Source organism: Alligator mississippiensis, chromosome 5 (assembly GCF_030867095.1).
Source record: "Alligator mississippiensis isolate rAllMis1 chromosome 5, rAllMis1, whole genome shotgun sequence".
NCBI classification, from domain to species: Eukaryota; Metazoa; Chordata; order Crocodylia; family Alligatoridae; genus Alligator; species Alligator mississippiensis.
In genome coordinates, this window is record NC_081828.1 from 173172694 (window position 1) to 173195230 (window position 22537).

General features: G+C 43.4%; 1 protein-coding gene across 11 annotated transcripts in view; it reads right to left on the minus strand.

Moving 5' to 3' along the window:
* PPP1R9A (protein phosphatase 1 regulatory subunit 9A) overlaps window positions 1-21780 on the minus strand; it is a 256192-nt gene extending 234412 nt beyond the window's left edge. For 3 of the 11 annotated variants that reach the window (XM_059728989.1, XM_059728983.1, XM_059728982.1), the window contains exons 1-2: window positions 20949-21124; window positions 18479-20174 (exon numbers count right to left, since the gene is read on the minus strand). In XM_059728989.1, coding sequence (XP_059584972.1) covers window positions 18479-19936 — 1458 coding nt within the window. In that variant the 5' untranslated portion in view covers window positions 19937-20174; window positions 20949-21124. Of the gene's footprint in view, window positions 1-18478; window positions 20175-20948; window positions 21126-21390; window positions 21482-21676 lie in introns of those variants that run through there. The other 8 variants (XM_059728987.1, XM_059728986.1, XM_059728985.1 and 5 more) reach the window with 6 other exon arrangements.
* Window positions 21781-22537: the final 757 nt, after the last annotated feature.

Here is a 22537-nt window from a genome sequence, read left to right on the forward strand (position 1 = left end):
AAGGAACCCTCTGACCAAATGTCTTTGTTAAACTCTCAGGGCTCCTAGCCATGAAATGACATGCTCATTTAATGCCACCCAGTTCAAAATTGGATCAGAAGCAGATGTCTAAAACACAGTTTGCCAGATTATGGTCATCTGTACACTGTGGCCCAACAAGCATTTCTTCCTTGCGTGTGTCAGCTTTATCAAGAGCAGACAACAGAACATGCCGATCTAAGGAAGGCTGCAACAGAAAAAATTATGTGATTGAATTTTGCTCTCTTGCACAATAAAAAAAAAAGGTGAACCCTTATTGCAAAAGAGAAAGGAAATCAAAAGGAGAGAAGAAAATGACAAAGATATGGAGAGGGAAATAACAAAGAAATCCAGCAAAAATATACAGTCCAAAGACTCTTGAAACGTACGCATTTCAAAAGTGTTCTTTTGCTAAAAATGTTTATCAATGCACTTTAAAAAAAAATGATTTGTGCTATTGAAGCAGTTTCTTTCACTCACCCAGAAAGCATGAGGCAGTCTGACCACCTAAAACATCTACATTTGAATTACTAGTACAATTTGGAGTTTCCTTGCCTATTGATGGAAGGTCTGAAGAGAATTATTGTTGTTATTTGCTAGGATTAATAAAACTCTACAAAAAACATGTCATAAATTAGGACTTGTGCAGTGTTTAACATCCTCTTATCTAAAAATTCTAGGAATACAGATAACTATCAATACTTAAGTTTACAGACTGCGAATATGAGGCACCCTAAAAAAGATGGAGGTATAAATAACCATATCACAAAGAGGCTCAGGCATAAGGAGCTGCACTGATATCCTGAGATCTATAAAAAGAGAAAGCTAATTGCTCCCTGAATACTCTGCAGAGTTCTTAGCTTTGTCCTGGTCTTGGCATTAAATGTTGAGAGTATACCCACCAATGGAGGTACCTTAAAGAAGCGAGAAAATACTTTATCTAGATTCCCAAGGACATGTATTTAGCTAAGTTAACAGTTTTTCTCATTACCTGAGGTAAAATGTTGGAGTCATTACCGTATTGTTAAGGGCACAAAATCCTGGTATAAGAAAGAGATGAAGTTTAGCCCCAACTGAATGGAAGCAGAGAACATTAATAATAAAAATATATACATCAATCATCACTACTTATTCCTCAGAAGCAAGACTTTTTTCTGTAAATTAAGTTGATAAGCAGTTTTATTTCTTTGTAAGAACAGAAAGGAATATCTCTCTTATGAAGAGAATGAACTATAGATTTTGGCTGAAGATTGCAACAAAGAAACCTGGTAAACAAAAAGAATTTACAGAAAGACCATTCACAGAATAACAGACTTAATATACAAAGCCAAATGGTGTTTTGGGAATAACAACTATCAATTATACAAAGTGAATATATGCCCAGGGGTATAGGACAGTAAACCATTAAAAAGAAATTAAATAGTCTTCTATTCAAAAGTCTAGTGACCTCAGTCTTTGGCTTGTGAACTTTCAAATGTTCATTATTATCAATTTTAATAATTTCTCACAAAATAAAATAGCCTATCAGGTCGGAAATTAAGCAATGAGAATTATAGAAACAAATTATGTAGTATTTAAAATAACTTTTTCTTCTAGTTGAAGAAGAGATAGCAGAATAGCAGCAATTAACCAAAAAAAAAAAAAGCCTATCAAACCCTAGTGCAAGCCAAATGTATAAATGAATTGTTACCGATAGCCTTACTTGGACAATACTACTAAACATTTCTGGCAGAATGTTTTTATACAGTATAACCTCATAAATCTGGCATGCTTGGGACTCGGCACCTGCCGGAAATTTGAGAATTCCAGATTTTTAAAACCAGAGTGGCAGCTGGTCCCGGAGCAGCAGCAGCATGCAGAGCGGCGACACGGCATGGTAGATGGCAGCGGCAGCCATAGCGTGCAAGCTTCCCCCTCAGTTGCTCCAGGACCGGCCGCCGCAAGTCTGCAATGTAATGTATTTTTTAAAAGTGCCAGACTTTAAAGAATTCCGGATATCCAGATTTATGAGGTTATACTGTATAACTTACTTTACTAACTGTATAACTTACTTTACTTACTTTGATATCCAGATTTATGAGGTTATACTGTATAAATTACTTTAAGCATGCACTACAGTATCTTCAGGACTTTGGCTGCTGACTTCATATAATTAAAGATATCACATGACATTAAAAGAAAAGAGAAGGGGGAAGATGTATAATACCAAATAAAAATCTCATTGAAAAATACAGCAAAGTAGTTAAATTATGCTTTATTATTTGATTATCCTCATTTTCTGAAAACTATAAAATCAGTCACAAATTAATTATATGTGTAGAACATCATTCAGTCTATGAGTACTTTCCTCAAAAGACACAATGATACTTACTCAGCAGAAAAATTTTACAATTGATGGTAAAAAATTCTGTCATCTCTCAAGTGGAACACATTCGGGATATATAGTAATAACAGGCATATTAAAAAAATAAAAAGAGGCTTCATTTTAAAACAAATCAAATGCCAAGTAAGTAATGGAAGACAAAACAATAAGTATAAGATTTAGAATGTTATCCTGGATCATCAATGAAAACAGTTAGAGACTGGCAAGGGCCCATAATCAATACAGGGGAAAGATTGCAGTGGAAGGCAGTCAGTGACAGCATTTTTTTAAAAGCTACAATGCACAATACATAAGTTAGATAAGGTCAAGAAGTGAAGTCAAACAAGGCTAAATATAAGGGGGGGAAATACAGTTGCATATTTAAACAAACTCTTCAGTGACTTTCAGGGCCCTGCTACACATTCAACTGAAGCTGAATAGAAACCAGCCATAGGGTTGTTACACATTTTCAAACACTAACTTACATATAGCTGGTTGACCTTTTTTACAGCTGGACAATCATTTGCATGTGTGGCTGGTCCAAATCTATTGTGCAACTTATCAGTTAATTGCATAATATACATAACGGGTAGCAGGGGCATTAGTGTTATTGATGCACTGTCCAAAGAATGAAGTGAACACCTACTTTTATCCCTAAATACTAGAAGTGCAGCATTAAAATGTTACATTTTATAAAATCTTATACAGTGTTGAGCCAATGGTCAGTACAAATGCATGTGTATGCACACATATATACATATACTCTCACTCACAGCCTGATCTGCTCCAAAGATCAGCAGGGCGGAAACATCTATCAAAGAACAGCAAAAGAAATGCCCCATGTGGCTCTGCCACTGACCTCTGACCAGATCCAGAGTGATTTTTTTCATACAATGCTTGAGGTTCAACCCAGCTTTCCTAAATTAGTAAATGTGATACAAGGGCTTCAATCGTACAGATTAACAATAGGAGCTCCTCAGGATTAAAAAAGCAACACCAACAATTTTCCTCCCCCACCTCACCCCCCAAAAAATAAAAGAAACCATGAGCATACATCAAACTTACATCTTTTACCAGACCCATTTTTACCCTAAATCAATAAATAAGTAAATTGATTTAAAAAAAATATTAATAATTGGTCACATTTAGTAAAGTAAATGATTTTAACATTGCAGCGAAGCTGTATAATGTGAATGTATTTAAACAGAATTTAATTTGGGCCTTTTAGTATGCAGCCTCAAAAAAGTTTCTAATATTAAAATAAGAGTTACGGCTGCTAAAGAGGAAAGTCAAATGATAGAATAGGTTTAGGCCTTCCTTACCTTGATTTAAAAGATACAAGCCTTTTGCCTCCATAATAAATGGATTTGGGGAACCAACAAATTCATAAATCGTTTTAAATTGCATCTCTCAATTGGTTACTCATATTTCATGGACAATTTTTACTTTAGATAGGGGGACCTTGAACATTCTATTTTCACATTGCTGAAATGTTGTTTATAAGCTCAGGTCAAATTCCTATGCTGTAGTACAAACTTAACACATACAAAAAAACTTCAAACACCTCTTTCAGATAGCTATTTTCATAATATTAACAACATGAAATACCAGTTTGTCTAGATTTCCAAAACAGGAAGCCTATTAATAGCCAGAAGCTTTAAAATTAGATCTATCTTTGTTCCGGATTGTAGATGATTACACGTTAATGTGGGAAACTCGCATCATCCCAACTGTACAGGTAGGTTAAGTAGAGAAAGTCAAAAAGCCCAAGGCTGAATCGATCAATCTTCACAGGTTAGTTTTAAACTGTATAGACTGAACTGATAAGTAAATGAACACACCTGAATCATAAATGAATAAAATGCAGCCACATGCCTGCAGTGGTCCAGACCAAAAGCCGGAGTTGTGCTAGAGCACAGCTCCCAGCTCAGCTGCAGCAGACATTTTGGGTCAGGACTAGCCCACCAACCTTGTGGGGGGAGGGGGTTTGCAGGGGAGGTGCACAGTACCCTAGCGTGCTGGGGGACTGTGAATTAACTTGAACCTTGAAGGGATCTGGGACAGAAGTTCAATAAACTGATTTAACCTAAATCAATTAAGTCTGATCCAGGTTTATCTTAAACCGTTTTTGGCCATTTTGAAAGCAGCTTACATGCACTGAACTTCTGTTGTGTTACAGATTTGAACCAGCCTCCAATTGCTTATACTGGTTTATGTGCAATTGCTATCCCTAGCCCAAGGGTGAAATTTAATATTTTATTAGATATACATCTTGCATCAGAAAAATATTAAAGCAGCATTTTAGCTGTAGTTTTACTCCATTGAACTGAGCCTTTTACTGACATCCACCATCATCAATAGGCCATTTTTCCAGTATTGATCAGATATTACTGATCAAAGCTCAATATATTGCATATAAAGACATTTATATTCAAAATGGTTGAAGAAGACAGTCATTTCAGGGTTGTAGTAACCACTGAATTCGAAAAAATACAGGCATGGTGAATGAGAACTAAACAATTAACTTTACTGTGGAGCAGCAGGCAACCTCTGCAGACCCCTGGTCTCTTTCTAACTACCCTGAGGGACCATCTCCCAATTCCCAACCCTTATAGTTTCCTAAGTAAGGGAGTGTCTCTAAATTATAACTTTTATTAATATAAGGTTTACAGCTTTTGAGGTGGAGAAGCCTTATGGTTTCTGTTTTAGTATGAAGAAAAGACCAGTTGTTCAGTTTAGCAATACCGTTTTTTCACACTTCATACACTTGGGAGAAACCCACTATAATTAATACAGGATTTTTTTAGCTAACTTTTCTGCCTGACTTAAATGCAACCAACTGCCATCTCAGAAAAGCAAAGTGCGCAAAGAAGAGGCAATGTCTTCCAGTCTGTCTCAGGGCACCTCGGTGCTCTGCTCCTAGAGCGTGGAAACTGACAGGGAGAGAGCGCCCTGGCAGAACATAACAAGCACAGCTGCGGGTTGCGGGGGCAACTAATGTGAGTCAGCTGGCCAGAAGGGGGCAGGGCCTGGCCCTCATAAAGCCCAGGGCTGAGGCCAGGCTGGCAGTTCTCTGCCAGCGGCCGGGGAGGCAGGAGCTCCTGGAGCTAGAATGCGAGCATTGCAAGAACCGCTCTAGCTGAGTGAAGGATGGCAGCTCTGAGAGGTTTGAGCACCATGGTTTAGCCAGACGGCTTTGAGTTGAGTTATAGCCAGGAGGCTCGAGTTTATGTTTGCTTCTGATATTACACTGGTGGTTTGGGTGAGGCTATAGGGGTTGGAGGAGGCCTCATAAAGGGCCCCACGGTGGTGTGGGGGCCCTAGCGCCAGTCAGGGTGCAGTATCCTCATAAAGGGGGGAACCCCAGTGGTATGGGAACCCTGGCACCAGTGAGGGCGCAGCGCCAGTGAGGGTGCAGTGTTCTCAAGGGGGAACCCCAGTGGTATGGGAACCCCGGTGCCAGTGAGGGCGCAACTTGTGGGGTACGTAGAACCCAGCCCCAGAGAAGGGCAGCTTTGAGAAGCCCCAGCGCGGACACGACGAGCCCCAGAGAGGGGGCCATATTATTAGGAAGCCCAGTGCGGGCATGGTGAGCCTCTGAAACAGGGCTAGTGCTGAGGAAAACCCCGGAGCAGGGTGGAGTGCTGCGGTGGCCCCCGGTGAGAGGGGGTAGTGGTGCGGTGAGCCCTGGGAGAAGGGGGTAGCAGCGCGGTGGGCCCGAGAGTCAGGGGGCGTTGCCGAGAAGTCCCCAGAGTGGGTGCGGAGAGCCCCAGATGGGGGGGCTGTATTTTGAGAAGCCCGAGTACGGGCGACATTACAGGGAAAGCCCCAGGAGGGGGCACTATTGCAAAGGCCCCAGACAGGGGGCGACACTACAGAGAAGGCCCCAGAGAGGGGCAACGTTACAGGGAGGCCCCAAGTGGGCTCGGAGTGCCCAAGAGAGGGCAGCCCAGAAGAGGAGGCCCCAGAGAGCGGGGCAAGAGTACATAGAGGAGGCCCGAGAGACGGGCCGTGTACATATAGAGAGACATACTAGCGTCTATCCCATCAGCGAGGCTTGGGGCGTGGTATTAGGGGTTGGTAGGAGCCACGTGTAGCCCATAAGGCTAGGGTGCCTGGGGAGCACCCATCATACCGGGAGACCCCCAGGGGGTCTGGGAACACACGGGGACAGAGGTCCCAGCTAACCGTGCCCAGGGAGTCGTAAGGCAGCCTCCCAACTTTATCTAACCATCAAAGACGTGGCAGGAGAGAATTTGAGGGTGCCCTTGGGCCGACTTGGCACGGTGAGGGGGCCGTAAGGAGATCACGGCCCTCCTGAAGGACCCTGCCGTGACACAGTCCTACAGAAAATCTTGATCTAAAACTTTTAAGCTAAACTTTCTCAATTTGTCTCCTAACTATCAGTAGCACCCTTTTCATAAAAATATCTCATTTCAACATTTTTCCTACCATACCTGTCCTTTAAAAACTAAAAAAACAGTCTATTTATAAACCTTGTTACAACATGTAAAGGAATCTTTTGAGATTGTATCCTCAAGTCAATTACCAATGGTAATCTATCATTCGCCTTTTTGTTAAAGATGAAGAGTATTTATTAAATACGGCAAGATGATGCTAAATCTGCTTTCCCGTATAATGTTGTGATGTTCATGGGGGATGGACAAGAACTTTAAGAGTGAGGCTACAGCTTTGTTAAACACTTCTTTCCAGTTCAACTACAGCCATTCAAAACATATAGATTCAATTAAATTTCAGTGAGTAACATAAGAAGCACTTTCCAAAGATAGTCAACATGACAAGTAAATAGGTATTTGAAACTGCCCAAGGGGGACAGTCACTAGAAAATGGGGGACCCCTCCCATGGTGGGACTCAGGACAGGGACAGCCTGCCCCTGCACAAAAAGCCCTGAAACCGGGGTAAACTTTCCTGTTACAGGAGGAGAGGAGGCGGACGAGCCGTGCTGGCACAAAACAGCTGCACAGTTTGTGAGCTGCGCTTATTTCCGGCTTGAGCCAGCACAGGCAGGTGACATCATCCCCGGACGCCGCCTGGACAAGATAAAAGCCGGCACCGGGGGATGCAACAGGGAAGCACCACAGGAGGCACACAGTGAGGGTGCTTCACGTGCCAGGCATGTGCAATGCCGGCGTACAGAATGGGACAGGGTGCCAGAGCATCAGGAGGGGTTCTCGGCAGAGGAGAGGACCTTGGATGACATTAGGGGATGACAAGGACTGTAAAACAACATATCCTTGAGTGGGAGACTGGTCAGGACCCTACCCTGGACTGCTATTGAAATCTTTTTGTTGTTTTTTTCTTTTTCCTTTTTGACGGGGACCAGTCCCGAGAAGCCCTGAGGTAAGCGCAGGGGCATAGGTGACACACCCATTGTCTCCCTCCCCACAAGAGAAGTGGGAAGAGACAATATCAGAGGACAAGCCGTGTTGACACCAAGGGGCTATCCTAGAGGCTGGCACTTGGTTGGGGTGTAGGGGAGGTGGAGCCTCATGGATACCCTCTAAGGGTTGCAGCCAATCTGAGGGAGCCCACTGAAGGCAAGCCCACCACTGGAGATATCATCAAAGTCATGGCAGATGACTAGGCTTTCCCCGGGGTGACCGTGAGCTCATTCAGAGGTCGCTGGAACCCACGCAGCGGCCAACACCCAGCACACATTCCAAGGCAGCACGCGAGCACATTCTCAAGTCCAGGCGGGCACAGAAGCATAAGTAATCTAATCTAAATATTAATAAAATCCCATTTGGACATGCAACATAAACTTATACAACACGATATTATTTGCTGGATACAACAGACATGGAGGTAAATGACAACAAAGAGGAGACTATGAAATAAGTATTGATATGCTTTAACACAAAGGAACTTGCTATATATGCTGCAATAACAATATATCAGGTTTCTGCTAAGAACCAAAATATGAATGGAAAAAAAAATTAAATGAGCTGAACAGTCCCTCAAATTGATTTGATTAGGTGGAATAAATAGCTCTAATAAAAGGGGAAGGTGAAACAATTTTCTCCATTTAAGTTAATAAATTCCAGGTTTTAACCTGGAAGCATCTATGACAGGAGTGTCAAACTCACTCGCACCCCCAGGCCAGATCTGGACTGCAGGGCTCCTCCTGGGTCAGATATGGACGCAGCAGCAGGAGGAGCAAGAGCGGGAGGTAAGAGGAAGAGACACTAACTAATGCAGCCATCTGTCATCCCCACCCCCTCTGGCACCAACAAACAATGCTGCTCCCTCTCACCTCTGTGTTCCGGGTGCGCCTGGCCCACGTCCTCCTGCCTCCACACTCAACTCCCTCCCTCCCAGCTGTTGGCAGTGCCTGGCAGCGGTGGGGCGCTGTCACCAGGCCCCCTCTCAGCAGGGGAAGGGACAGGTGGGCTCCAATCCACCTGCCCTACTTTCCAGTGCCAGCTGGGCAACCCCCAGAGTGAGCTCCCATCACTCCCTTTCTCCCCTCCTATTCTGAAAACAACAATGGGGCTGGGAGGGAGGAGGGGTGTTACTAAGGGAGAGTGGCTGTAGGCTCACAGCTGCTCTAAACACCAACTCGATTCCCCAACACCTGGAACTCAACAGCAAATGTCTGTTGGATCCGAGGGATCATTGTAACGCATGGTGCTTCACACGAGCTGCTCTTCTGTCTGTATCTTGAGTTAAGACCCCTCACTATCACAGGCAAACATGTCTTCCAGTCCTATTCAAGCATCATCTTATATAGTTTGATTTTTGTCCCCCATTCTTACTGGGAAGCTTTTTTCAGAAGCTCATTCCTCTCCCTGATGGTTATAGACTTTCTTCTAATATCCGGCGTAAATTTATATGTGGCCAGTTTATACCCATTTTTCTTGTGCCATAAATACTTCCGTACCTTTACTGGAAATACCCAATCTGATTTTTTTTCATGTTCACAACCCACTGATAGCTCAGAGGCATCTTGTGATTGACTGATACATCCAAGGTTTTTCTCCCCCATCAGTCACCTCAAACTGATGAACAACATTTATTGTCATCTGTCCTTATGTGCATAGCTTTGGGGTGTAACACGTTTCTCCCACTTCTAGGTCTACAGTCCTCAAGGTCAACTAATCCTTTTTATATAATATTCCAATCCTTCTTTCTATTGACTACTATTTTGTCATTAGCAAATTTCCTTAGCACACTTCTAAATTCTGTGCCAAAGCCATTAAATAAGACCAGTGCCAAGATTTATCTTTGAAAAATTTCACAAGGATCTTCCCTCTGGCTCAATAGTTCTTTCAGCACAACACATTGTTTTGTTGCCTCTACTTAAGCTAGTTCATTACCCATCTTCTATATCAATTTTCTCCATCTGGCATCACAACAAATGCTTTTTTGATACCAAGATTAATTAGATCTTATTTTTACTTGCCTTATAAATGTATTATCTTATCAGACAAATAACTGGCTAGTTTGACATGGTCCACATTTGGTAAATTCACAATGCATTTCAGTCCATTTTCCATTTTTTTCTATATCTTTAATTACTCTTTCCTTTAAAATTTGTTGCAAAGCTTTGCATACTACTGAGGTCACAGTAATGGTTGTGCTGTTCCATGGAGGATTTTTTTTTCCTATTTTTTAAATACAGGTATCATCTTTGCTGCTGTCCCATTACTCAAGAGCACTGCAGTGTGGATAACCTATTAGGCATTTTGTTATAGGACTTGCACTTTCATGTGTCACATTTTTCCTGTTCTAGGATGCAGATACTGCCACTGACTTCAGAAAATGAATATTTTACACCATCACTTTTCTGTAAGGACTGCAAACTTTGTGGCTCAGCAACAAATAGATTAGAGAGGTTCTACTGTGTCCATTTAATACCTGCCCATCTTCCGGACCTCTTAGTGAATCCTGTCTTCTATGGTTTTCTTTAAGACACTTGTGCAAAAACAAGCATGGGAATGACTTCAGTGAATTCAGAAAAACACGATTAAATGTAGGCAGGACCAAGGCCTTAACTGTAAATTGTCTGGAGCCAGGCAGCCTTAATTTGTGTCTAGCACCAATGGTTTCATCCACCTTTTACAAAACAAATAAAACAAAAAAACTAAACAATACTAAAACAAAGGAGCAGACAACTAAACATTTTCTTCAGCCACACACAACTTGTGGATATTGTTACTCTTTTATCTAGTAAGCATCAAGATAAAATACATTTCAAAACATTTTACAAACCAAAGATTTCTAAAGCAACTATAACATCAGATAGTCCTACAAATTCTTTCTCCACCTTCATATGTATTCCAGAATATGTTTTAGTGATGTAAACAAAGAATAAAAAAATACAGTTGTAATGTCCATTAATAGCAGAAATATCTACATGCAAAATATATTCCTTGAACCAATCTTTAAATAAAGTACATGGTGGTAACTTTTTTTCTTTTGAGAAATGTATTTATTTTATATATAAGAATCCTGAAGAGTGATGTTGCATCAAATTGTCATTTATATTTCTGTATGCTGTACTACAATCACAATACTTCTTGTAAAATCTCTTTAAAGGCTTACTTTAAAAATCTTGTAAATTAGATCTCTTGAGGAAACTATGATTTGATCAGGGCACATACATTTGCAAAACATGTGTGCTCTGAAGTATATAATTCATTAATTTGGCCGGGAGCAAGGAATGAGTGGGGAGAGTCTGAAATGAGAACATTAAGGTGCCTATACATGTGCAAAAAGGTGCTCCGATGCACTGTATTTACAGCATGTCAGAGCAGACTCAATTAATCAAGTCTGCTGGAACACGGTAATTACCACACACCAGCAGACTCCGGCGTCATGTGTATCAGCATCCCCGCACTGAAAAACAGCATCAGGAGCATGTATCACCAACCCCATGCCGCCATTTTTCAGCATGGGGATGCTGATACACATGACACTTAGGGTACTTTAATCAGAGAGGATTTCAGAGCCATTCTAGTTAAAAGCACCCCCCTCCCACCGAGCAAGTCTATAAACGCCCCTAGTGTCCACATCCTCCCTTACTACAGAAACGTTTGGAAAATGGAGGAGCCCCTTGAAATATCTTTCCAGATACACTTCCCAAAACACACTATGGAAACTCAACAGAACAGCAAAAAACAATTTCACAGAAACATATGCTTTATTGGAAGCTTGGAACTCCATTCTAGGGTTCCCCGAGTAGGCCTATGATGCTCGAGACACGAGTCCTCTTTCCTCCTACCAGGCCTTATCACATACTATGATTCCTGGCTCTCCTACTCTGTCCATGTATTGCAATAGCATGGATAATTATTTTTAAATTAGGAAGGAGTGATGTTGAAGAATAAAAAGTAAACAAAAACAACCAAGAACAAAGCAAAAGGGAAAAAAAGGCAAATCAGAAGTAGAAAACAAGAGGAAAAACAGAAATGGAAGCAGATGAAGAGACAAGGGCTCTAACGGTGGGTTTAATGGTCAAAAGCAGGGTTTGACAAATGCATATACCTATGACGAGTGGGGAGAAAGAGTTACTCCTTGTTGCTTTCTGCATAATTTCACTTCTCCTTCTGAAAATAACTACCCCTCCTCTGGCCTCTGCTGTAACACAGATAACCTTTCGTATGTGAAATGAGCATCACTGAAGCTGTAATAGTTTTCCCAGTATGCACAAAGACTATTCTACTACTATGTAGCAATTGCTGCACTCCAGTAGCCTCCTGCATCTCATGCATCAGCGTCCTCGTGCTTAAAAATGGCAGTGGGGGTGCTTGAACTAAAGATCATCGAGCAAACTTTAATTCAAGCACCCCCACCACCACAGAGCCGCTCTAATTAAAGCACCGCCCCCACCCACCAGTCCCCAAAAGTATAAGTATTCTGGGGAGGTTTGGGCTTGGCTGCCAGTTGTGTTAAGATGATCCAGGAAACCCAGCTATCATTATAAAGCATAGGGCAGCTTGGATGCCTTTTAAAGCAGGGTTATCAGTGGATTCTCTGGACACGTCAGAGGACTATGGGAAAAGGCTCAAGGGATTTCTTTGGAGTGTTGCTTTAATTGACCTATTTTATATAGAAGCATTTATACTGGGTTAAGCCTAAAAAAAACCTAATTTTAAAAATCCTAATTTTTTGGACCTGGTGGTTGAGAGGGACTTCTAAAGTGACTAAACTGCATGTGGTACAGGAGGAGCTATGGCTTCAGTCACTAACGTATTTCTGCTTGGCAACTTCACCAGCTGGTTTTTGGGTATATCTGTCAAGCCTTGTCTAAAAAGCCTGTACACTTTGGGCAGCTGTGCATAACCTGATATTTTGGAAAGGTAACAGCAATGCTGGACACCATACTGAGGGGAAGGCCAAAGCACAGCACAGGTCCTGTCCCTTTGGTTTTCACAGGAAAACATTCTTCCTATGGCCATGTGGGTTTGCATCGCTGGGACACAGCATGCATCACACTGTATGGGCCAGAAAAACTACTAGCATAACCTTGCATGTGACTGCAGAACTAACCCTTTAGCCACCCACACTGTATGTATTGTTCCTTGAATACAAGGAGAACTTTGTTGGGTTTTATTCTTTGAAGACAAGCAGAATTTACCCTTTTTCATTACTGCAGTTGGTAAGACTTTTATATATACAACTTAATTCCTATATGTCAACATTTCCCACCAAGCAAAGCACATCTACCACTACACCGAAGGGATAAAAAGTCTTCTTCTGTGGGAAGACAGTCCTCTTAATTGCTATCCTGAGTCCCATCCTTCATTTAAAATAAATGCATCTATAGTTGCCAAAACCTTGAAAGTGTCCCAATTAACCAACTGAGTTATGTCTATCTGACTGTGCCGAGACCCTGAAACAACAGTTCTGAGGCATGAACTGCTCATTCATTTCAATGACAGCTAATTCCAATTCAATGTCAATACTGTATTTTAAATGTCAACACTTTAAACTATGTCACTATTCATCACATGTAGTAAAGGAAAACAAGTACAATCATACTGTGAAGTTCAATACTATTTATGCAGAGAGACAAGTAATTTGGGAGAGGACAAAATGATGCAGGATCATGATGTGTAACTGAACTTATTTTTCTGAGAGGTTAGCTTTCAAAAGTCTGGGGCACTCCACAATATTTTCCTAGAAAGTGTCCCTCAAATCTGTTATGCAGGGGTTGAAGCATCAGGAAAGGTTACAAGAGACTTTCAGCAAGAATTAAGCAGCAGCATAAGGAAGAGGTGGAGGGTAACCAGGACATCAGCCCCGTGATCTGGGGGATGGGGAGGGGAAACCAAAAATAACAGCAGTTGCACTGCCCGAAGTGGCCTACCTTGCAACCACTAACACTGCCCCGTGCACAGCTGCAGCCCAGGGCACTGAAGCACCCAAGTGATGCCTCTGGAATGGAGTCACACAATTGGACACAGAACAAGGTTATATGCCTCCGACACAAAAATGCACGAAGCAGAACAATATTTAAATTGACATTACACAAACTGCTAGAAGAGTACCATCCCCAATTTACAGATGGGTAAGCTAACACACAGGGAGATGACGTGACCTACCCAACTTCACAAGACAAAGTACTGACACAATATGAAACTCAAGTTTTTCAACATTTAGTCCTGTGAGATGAGAAGTGGAAAGTGCTTCCTGTCCAACTTGTAAAAAATGCATTGTTGGATCGGAGCTGCCCTCCTGAGCTTGTGTAGTCTCCCTTACTAGTCTGTAAGACAGGCAGGAGAATGAAGTTTAGAGAGACCTGAGGAGGAACACCAGAGAACAAGAATCACAAGTTTCCAGGGATCCACAGTCTTCAACAGTATCTTGAGTCCCCCCTCACCAGCTATAAGTAACACAGCCACTGTAGTTTCCTGTAACCTGCTGCCACTGTAGTTTCCTCAAAGATCAAAAGCACCAAGCATGCACGAGGAAGAGAGGAAGGCCAATCAAGCAGCATTTAATTTTGCACAACCCTAGCTGCAGTTCTTCCTCTTAAACAAATCCTCTGCACAGTCTCATTTCCTTTTTTCACATGAATAATGGGCTGCAGAGGTTTTTTGCAGAGAAAATTGAAACAATTATACATATGTACCCTCCTCCATTGTAGGTTTCCTCCCTATACACACTAACAAGTTTTCTAGGATCTACTTGGCAATGAGGAATGCTCAGGGATGCATCAGGGAAGAACGTTCCTTGATCCTTTGAATAAAAGAAGCTTGTCAGACAATGTTTTACTGCAAGCAGCATTGGTCATAAGATTATTCCAATATTACAGCTTTCATGCTAAATAAAGTTTTTGAAGGACAAAGAGGCTAATTCTGTTCCCCTTGAAATATGAAGAGTTTGCCTCTAAATTCAATGGTACAGACCTTATTCTTTGACAGGCAAACCAAATGTTTCCCTCAACAACTCTAACAGAGTAGAAATTTTGTATCACTGACAACACACTCTACTTTCTCAAGTACTCCTCTCTCCTTATGTGGTACAGACCATTACCAGAAGCAAAGTACAAGAGATCACAGAAGTAACTAAACAGAGATGAAATTTAAAGATAAGAAAAGCCAAAGATTAAATAAACTGTTTAAATATCTTCTTTATCAATTACACATGACTTTCAAGGATTATTTTCTCCTGATGGGCAGTTATATAGTTATGTTCAATTCTTATTACATATTACTATGAAATAAAAATAAAAACCAAACAAATTCTTCCTTTCATAGAATCCTAGAAAATTAGGGCTGAAAGGCACCTCAAGAGATCATCTAGTCCAACCCCCTGCCCAAAGCAGGACCATCCCCAATGATATCATCTCACCCAAGGCTTTGTCTAGCAGGGTCTCAAAAAAACCCCAAACCCTCCAAAGATGAAGATTCCACCACCTCTCTGGGTAACCTGTTCCAGTGCTTTGCTACCCTCCTAGTGATAAAGTTCTTCCTAATATCTAACCTAACTGCATCCTGAGTCCATCCTCTTTGGAACCACCCTTCAGGTGGTGGAAGGCTGCTATTAAATCCCCTCTCAGTCTTCTCTTCTCCAGAACAAGCAAGCCCAGTTCCCTCAGCATCTTCTCAGAAGTCACATGCCCTAGTCCCCTAACCATTTCCATTGCCCTTCACTGTATTCTCCCCAATATGTCAACATCCTTTCTCTAGTGGGGGCTCAAAATGGGACACTATAGAAATCTGCTTTTCTGAATTCCAGGGTCCATACTCTGCTGCTCTTCTTCCGTCCTTTCCTCAGGATCCTGAATTCAATCATCTCGTGATCACAGCTGCCCAAGTTGCCATCCACTACTACATTTCACCACCAATTATTCCCTGTTTTTGAGCAGCTGGTCAAGGGCATGGTCCCTAGCTGGCCCCTCTAACACTTGCACCAGGAAATTGTCACCCCAACACTCTCCAAAAACTTCCTGGATTGTCTGCGCACTGCTGTATTGCCCGTCCAGCAGATGTCAAGGTAATTGAAGGCCCCTGTGATAGCCAGGGCCTGCAATCCAGAAATTTCCACCAGCTGTTTGAAGAAAGTGTCATATACTTCATTCTCCTGGTCTGGTGGTCTCTAGCAGACATGCACCATGACGTCACCCTTGGTGCTCTCCCTTCTGACCCAAACCCAGAGACTTTCAACAGGCCTATCTCCAGTTTCATACTGGAGCTCTGATCAATCACACAGCTCTTTTACATAAAAAGCAACTCCTCTTTCTCTTTCATCTTTGGTAAATGCATCATATGAATCCAGACACAACACATTTCTATAATATCATACTATTTTGGCTCAACTGCTTGAGACATTCGTTCATGGCCAAAAAGCTTAGCTCACATACTGTGATAATAGTGCTACTGCCAGAAAGATCTTTAAAATTAAGAAAGGGAAATATTAAGAAATAAATTCTACCATTTTAAGGATATAAAAAACTAATCTGTCAGACTAGACCACGGATGGCTCTTTGTTACTTTTCCTTAAGCAATTATTTTGGATTCAGGATAAATTGACTTAAGACACAGTATTTCTATAAACCTGTAGACTGTCCAGGAAAAAATGAAGGAGTCTAGTCTGCAAGAACTATTGAAGAAAACATCAGCAAAGAATGTTTTTGAGAAGTCTTCACAGTAAAATGCCCTCACACCTTCATTTCAATAAAAGGGATTAACCATATTATGTAAGTAACCCACATAGGTTTGAACTCTTGAAATTATACTCTTGAGATTTTTACTCAAACATTTAAACACACACATGATATTAGCCAAGCAAATCTTAGGGGTTTTGGCATTTAATATTTTGTTTCAATAAAAAAGTATGTTGGGGAAAATGAAGAATAAAATTCTCTCTTATATACACTGGGTCAAATCCATCTTTTTTCACTCAGAAATATCTTTCATAATAGTGTTAAACTTCATAGATATATATCAATTTAAAACATACCCTGTAAAGAAGGTTCTCTTATATCTATGATTTCAGTTATCAAAAGAGACATAATTTTTAAAAGTTTGTCTTTATTTTCTCACCATTCAACTTAGAAAGACAATGTCAGTTTCACTATTATGTGCTGTTTTGCAATGTCTAGTTTCAGACACTACAGTGGTATTTATTGCAGGAGATTTCTTAAAAACATTTCTTTTAGTTTCACAAGTGGTCATTGTTGCATGTGCCAGTTTGGGACAACATTTAAATTAACAATGACTAACACTGTAGGATTCTGTACTTATTATCAGATAGCAATTTCAGCTTCAAAATTTGCTCAAACAAATAAAAAGATTTTTTTTTTAGCTGACAGACTTGCGAGTTGATCATATGATGTAAAAAGTCAAGCTGTGTTCTTTTTGACTACACTGTGTATCATTACCATAATACAAAACCATTCCATCTGCTTAATGCTATGGTCTTCAAATGGAGTTCAACAGCATTCTAACAGCAAGGTCAAATTCTGTCCCCAGTTAATGACACCCTCAATTATATCTGTTCATTTTATTTGACCCAGTTGGCCTCTACTCCCTCCTTAGTGTAGTCATTTACACCTGTGAAAAGCAGCAGTAAAAATCTAATCTGATAGCCCTTAGCAGTGCATAGATAAAACAAGTGTATCAATGAAAACTGAGCCAAAATAGAATCCTGCTCATTCATATAAATCCAGATATGTAAGGTCAGCAGCCTGTAAAATCCTTCCACCAGCCTAGAATTTGTCTCCGAGGAATTCAAGCATGCCAAACACTTCAATGATAAATGTACACTGGCGACTAAGATTATCAAATGCAGTTCATTCCCAACCTATGCTTAACTTAACCTACTCCTAAAATGTGACATGCTAGTATACTGACATACCTTGCCACCTACATTTTCCCTGAACTTGAAACACTCAAAGTGGTACATGTTCTAAGACATTACTTCAAACATTTATTTTACTTCACTGATATTTAAACAGTATATTTAAACAGATTCATCTTTAAAATTACCTGTAGTATATGCCAAAGCAAGTAAGTTAAAGTACATGTATTAATGTCTACTTCACTTGTGCAAGTAGATAGACTAACTGGTGTGAAGAACCTAGCCTATATAAATTATTAATTCAGACAGATAAGATTAATGGTGTAATAACAGTGGGTCCAAATTGCTCTTTAACAACACATTATATTTCATTTCGGTTTCACTACAGTAGCTCTAATTCTTCACAGACGTTCTTTAAAATAAGAATCGTTGTTCAGAATGCAAAGAGTCCATATGTTTTTTTCAGATCAGAAATAAGCATGAAGGTCACCAAATGTCTATCGTCTACATATCACCATGTAATCATAGCTTGTAGTCACATAAATCTGAATGCACGTTTCAGTTCCAAAGCTTCAAAACACAGGATCTCATTCTCAATTTCTGTTAGCTTAATCAACCATAAAGCAGGCTAGGAAATGAGACAAGGTCATCAGAGCTCAGCTCTCTGTAAGTCATTTGAAATTATGCTCACTTGCCAGCTCTAACAAAAATATGCATCTAAAAGACCTCAGCCATCTTTTCAAAACCAGATGCAGCTGTCAAAACCTTCCCTGAACAAAATAAAATTTTAAAAGGAATCAAAGATATATAGGAGGAGTGTAGTTTACCTTAATTGGAGCACAGCTAAACTGAATTCTTCTGTTTGCTGGAATTTCATCTTCATCTGGCAATCCATTGATTTCCGCATATTCCATATCAGGTTCATAATAGTTATTTTCATCGCTGTCATCCTGATCATCCTGTTCTGTTCCTGTCTCTCCCCAGTCAGAATTATACCTCGATCGGACCCTATAGACATTATAGTCAGAGTGCATATATACATGTGAACTTTGAAAGTTATTCAAATCTTCCCGCACTTCCTTTCCACTTGCATCATCATAGTGGGACTCAGAAGATGCACCTGTTGCTAAATCATCACCTGCTGTTAAGCTTCTTGACAATTCTACAGCCTCAGCTCCATCAGGGGCACTCTCCCCACTTTCTGAAAGCTCTTTTGGTTGTAAAGAAATTGCCAAATCTGTTTTTGCCTTATTCCTTGTACAGAGCTCTTCAGACTTTTCACCGTCAATTGTATCGACTGACTCTTGCTTATTTGCTGCACGGTTATCAACAGAATCTGAACTTGTTTCCTTATTCTGTTTTATTTCTTCATTAGTCTTTGAAAGCGGCAAACTGCTTACAGATTCTTCTCTTATTGTTGATGATGTACTGTTTTGCTGAGAGTTTTCAACAACTACTGAACTTGTACTTTGTTTGGCCGGTGATGACCAAGTAGTAGTTTCTTTTGTGGGACTGAATCCCTCAAGGTTTCCAACAGTAGGGGATAGATTTGTGACAGTAGAAGGTAGGTTTAGTGGATAGTGACCAGTTACAGAGTATTCTTCATTATTTTCTGACTTTTCCAAAATGATTACATTATGCGAGTCGGTGTTTTCAAACACTGCACTGAGCTGGCTCACTGTTGGAGAAACAGCCTCTGTCCGTGAACTAAGACTGTCCAATGAATCGGTACTGCCCCTATTAGACTTTGAGCTGCACAACTCATCTGGGAGTTCATTAGAAACTCCCTTTTCTTTCTTTGGGGAGTAGCGATTGGAATGTCCCATTTCATGAGCATTTCGCTCAAACATCTTTCGAGTTTCAGTAAATTTGGAATAGGAAGGACCGTCGTGCATAGTATCAAATCTACTGATCCGTTCTGAAACCGAAGACTCCAGTTTTACAATTGAACCATCTGTTTTCTCCACAAATTCTTTGGGTCTAATCCTTCTTTGTGGAGATGTGGGTCCACCTTTCCCCCTACTTTTAGGGGCAACTCCACTGCTGTCATTGGGCTCCATACCCATCTGCATAAATAAGTTTTTAATCCTGTTGACATTGGAGCCATATTTCCTGCCCCGGCTCTGCTGAGAGGCCTCTCCTTCATCTTTCGTTTTTTGGTCTCCATCTGATTTCGGTTTGTCGAAGGTGCTTTTCAGTGCCTGGAACTCAGTTCTGTAAGCATTCCTGTGAGGAGAGGCACTTCGGAGGGTTGATCGCTCCCCTGAAGACTCTGTTTTCATCATGTTTACTTCAGGAGTGAAAAGCCAATGTACATAACGACTGATGTACGCTGCTCTCCAATTTCTATAACTACTGAAATTCTGGTGGAGAAGCAAGTGGTTGCCTCTCAGGCGGCTCTTGTCTGCTACAGAGCCATATCCAGCAGCTGATCTGGCAGACACTGTCTAAGCATATGCAAGTAATTGTAACACCAGACAAGTGGCAAGGCCAAGGACTTCCAAAAACAAAGGTAGGCTTAACCTGCAATAGAAAGGAGGATTGGATCAAGGTGGGCATAAGTACTCTTCAAGTCTAATCAGTTCGAAGAAAGGAGGCGTCTATTTAAAAACAGAAATTGTGTGACAAATGCAGGGAGCAGCCTTCAGGCAACCTCACTACCAAGCACTACACATGCCTGTGAAGAGGGGCAAACACCGAAGGGAACGTGCCACAATTGGCCAGTTCAAAAAAAGTTGGTCGGCTCACAGAAAACCAAGCAGCTGCCCAATGCTAGGTATTAACCTGCCCCTTCCAAAGCCGCGGGGCTGGCAGTCCACGCTTGCCACAGGCACCGGCCCCCCCAGCTCTGCACCCTGGCACAGATGAGGCATTCAAAATCAGGGCGAGAAAGGCAGGGAGCAGGCGAGTGCCGGCGGCATTCCCTCGCGGCCAGCGCTGGGCAAAGGGCAGCGGGAAGCGGAGCTCGCCCCTGCGAGGGGCGCGGGCGCCGCAGGCCGGGGGCTGAGCCGGCGGCACCGCCTGAGCCCGCGCCGCTCCTTCCGCGCCTCGGACCCGCGGCGCCGGCCGGGCAAGAGCCGCAGCGGCCGGGGCGCCCCGCCAGGCCGCGACCAGCCAACACACCTCCGCCGCGCCCGTGTTTCGGGGCGAGCCTGGCAGGGGGCGGCAGCGCCGTCCTCAGCGCCCTGGGGCCCGCGCTGCGGGCAAACGCTGCCTGCGGCCGGAGCCCGGGACAAGGCAGCGGCACCATGCCCCGGCTGGGGGGGCGAGACCCCGGTCCCGGCCCCGGCCCCTTACCCGCGTGGCCGCTCACAGCTGCTCCCGCGCCCGAGCCGCGCGCCGCCACTGCCCGCCCGGCCGCCCGCCCGGCCGCCCGCAGCCGCAGCCGCAGCCTCCGCTCCCCAGCGCCATTGCAGGCGGCGGCGGCGCGGGAGGCGATGGCCCGGCCGGGCCCCGCGGCAGCCCGCCCGCCCCGAGCGGAGCCGGCGGCCGTGACAGGTGCCGCAGCCGCAGCTCAGCCGTGGCTCGCGCTGCTGCTGCCTCCGCCGCCGCCGGGAGGGGGGGGGGGGAGCGAGGGGGGCGGGAGCCGGCTGCAGCTGCAAACCGTGGCCCCCACCGCCAGGGCCCCGGCGCGGACCGCGCTGCCGCAGCGGGAGGCGGCGGGGAGTGGGGCTCCGTGATTTACACCCCCCGTATCGGCAGCCGCCCGCTCCCCCGGGGGCCTGGGCGCGGGCCCTACCTGAGGGGATCTACAGCGCGGGACGGAGCCGGCCCCGGGGCCTGGCTGCATCTGCGCCGCGCCCGCAGCACGAGGCGGGCGGGCGGGCGGGAGGAGAGAGGCGCGGGCGCCCCCGAGGTCTGCCCCGCGCTGCCGCTCCGGCCCGGGCCCGAGGGCTTCCCCTTCTGCCAGAAACGAGAGAAGCGGCCCCGGGGAGGTCAGAGCCGCGGCTGCCAGCCTGCGGTTTCCCTGCTGAACGGCTGGTGGTCCCTTCCTTCCCTTCGGGCCCGGTTCCCCAGCCCTGCACCTGTGCGGGTCCCGTCTCGGGGCAGGCGGGAAGCAGCTGGTAGTTGGCACGAAGGGCAATGTGCAGGGAAGGGGGCGCTTCTGCCACAGGCTTCACGGGGGCAGGGTCCACCCATCAAGCAGTCAGGGCTGGGCACTCGGGCTGGCCCCTTTTGGCTGTTTACCTCCCTTGGTCTTGGCAGAATTCAGGATCAGGGACAAAACAGGAAGGGGAAAAAACATCCTCCAGGAGTTATGGTGTGTGTTTAGTCATCCTGTTCTACTCCAGCAAACACCCTTCAAAGCTGGGTCACATGGCTAGTGCGACACCAGCAGCCTGTCTTACCCTGACAGGGAACACAACTACACCCCAGCCAGAACCCGGTATTTTGCGGCGTAGGCTGCCCACACAAATGTCTAGCTTTTGCACAGATAAGAAAACTTAATGCCAAAGCAGGAGATCCAGTGACCTCTCAAATAAATTGTAAAATTAGCAATCCAGAACATAGTCATTTTTATTCACTAGCACAGAGTCCATTAACTTACAGAAACTGGGATGTACATAACAAAAACTCCAAAGCTAGCTAGCTATCATATTGTAATCTCATTTTGGAGTGCTATATAGAAAGAATCAGCATGCAAGGGACTAGAAGCAAAAACTTAAGGTGTAAATTCACATACAAACCGTTCCACTGGCTTTAGTGGGACAAAAAGCAAGTGTGTGGAGTTAGACGCCACCTTAAGTAGTTGCAGCATTGGAGCTGGAGGATATGTGGCATGCATCAGATAAGCAAACTCAGAATCCCCCACTTCTCTGAAGTTCAAGGCCAAACATTAATATTGAAAGGAAACAAATATTTCAAGATTGATTACCTACATGACA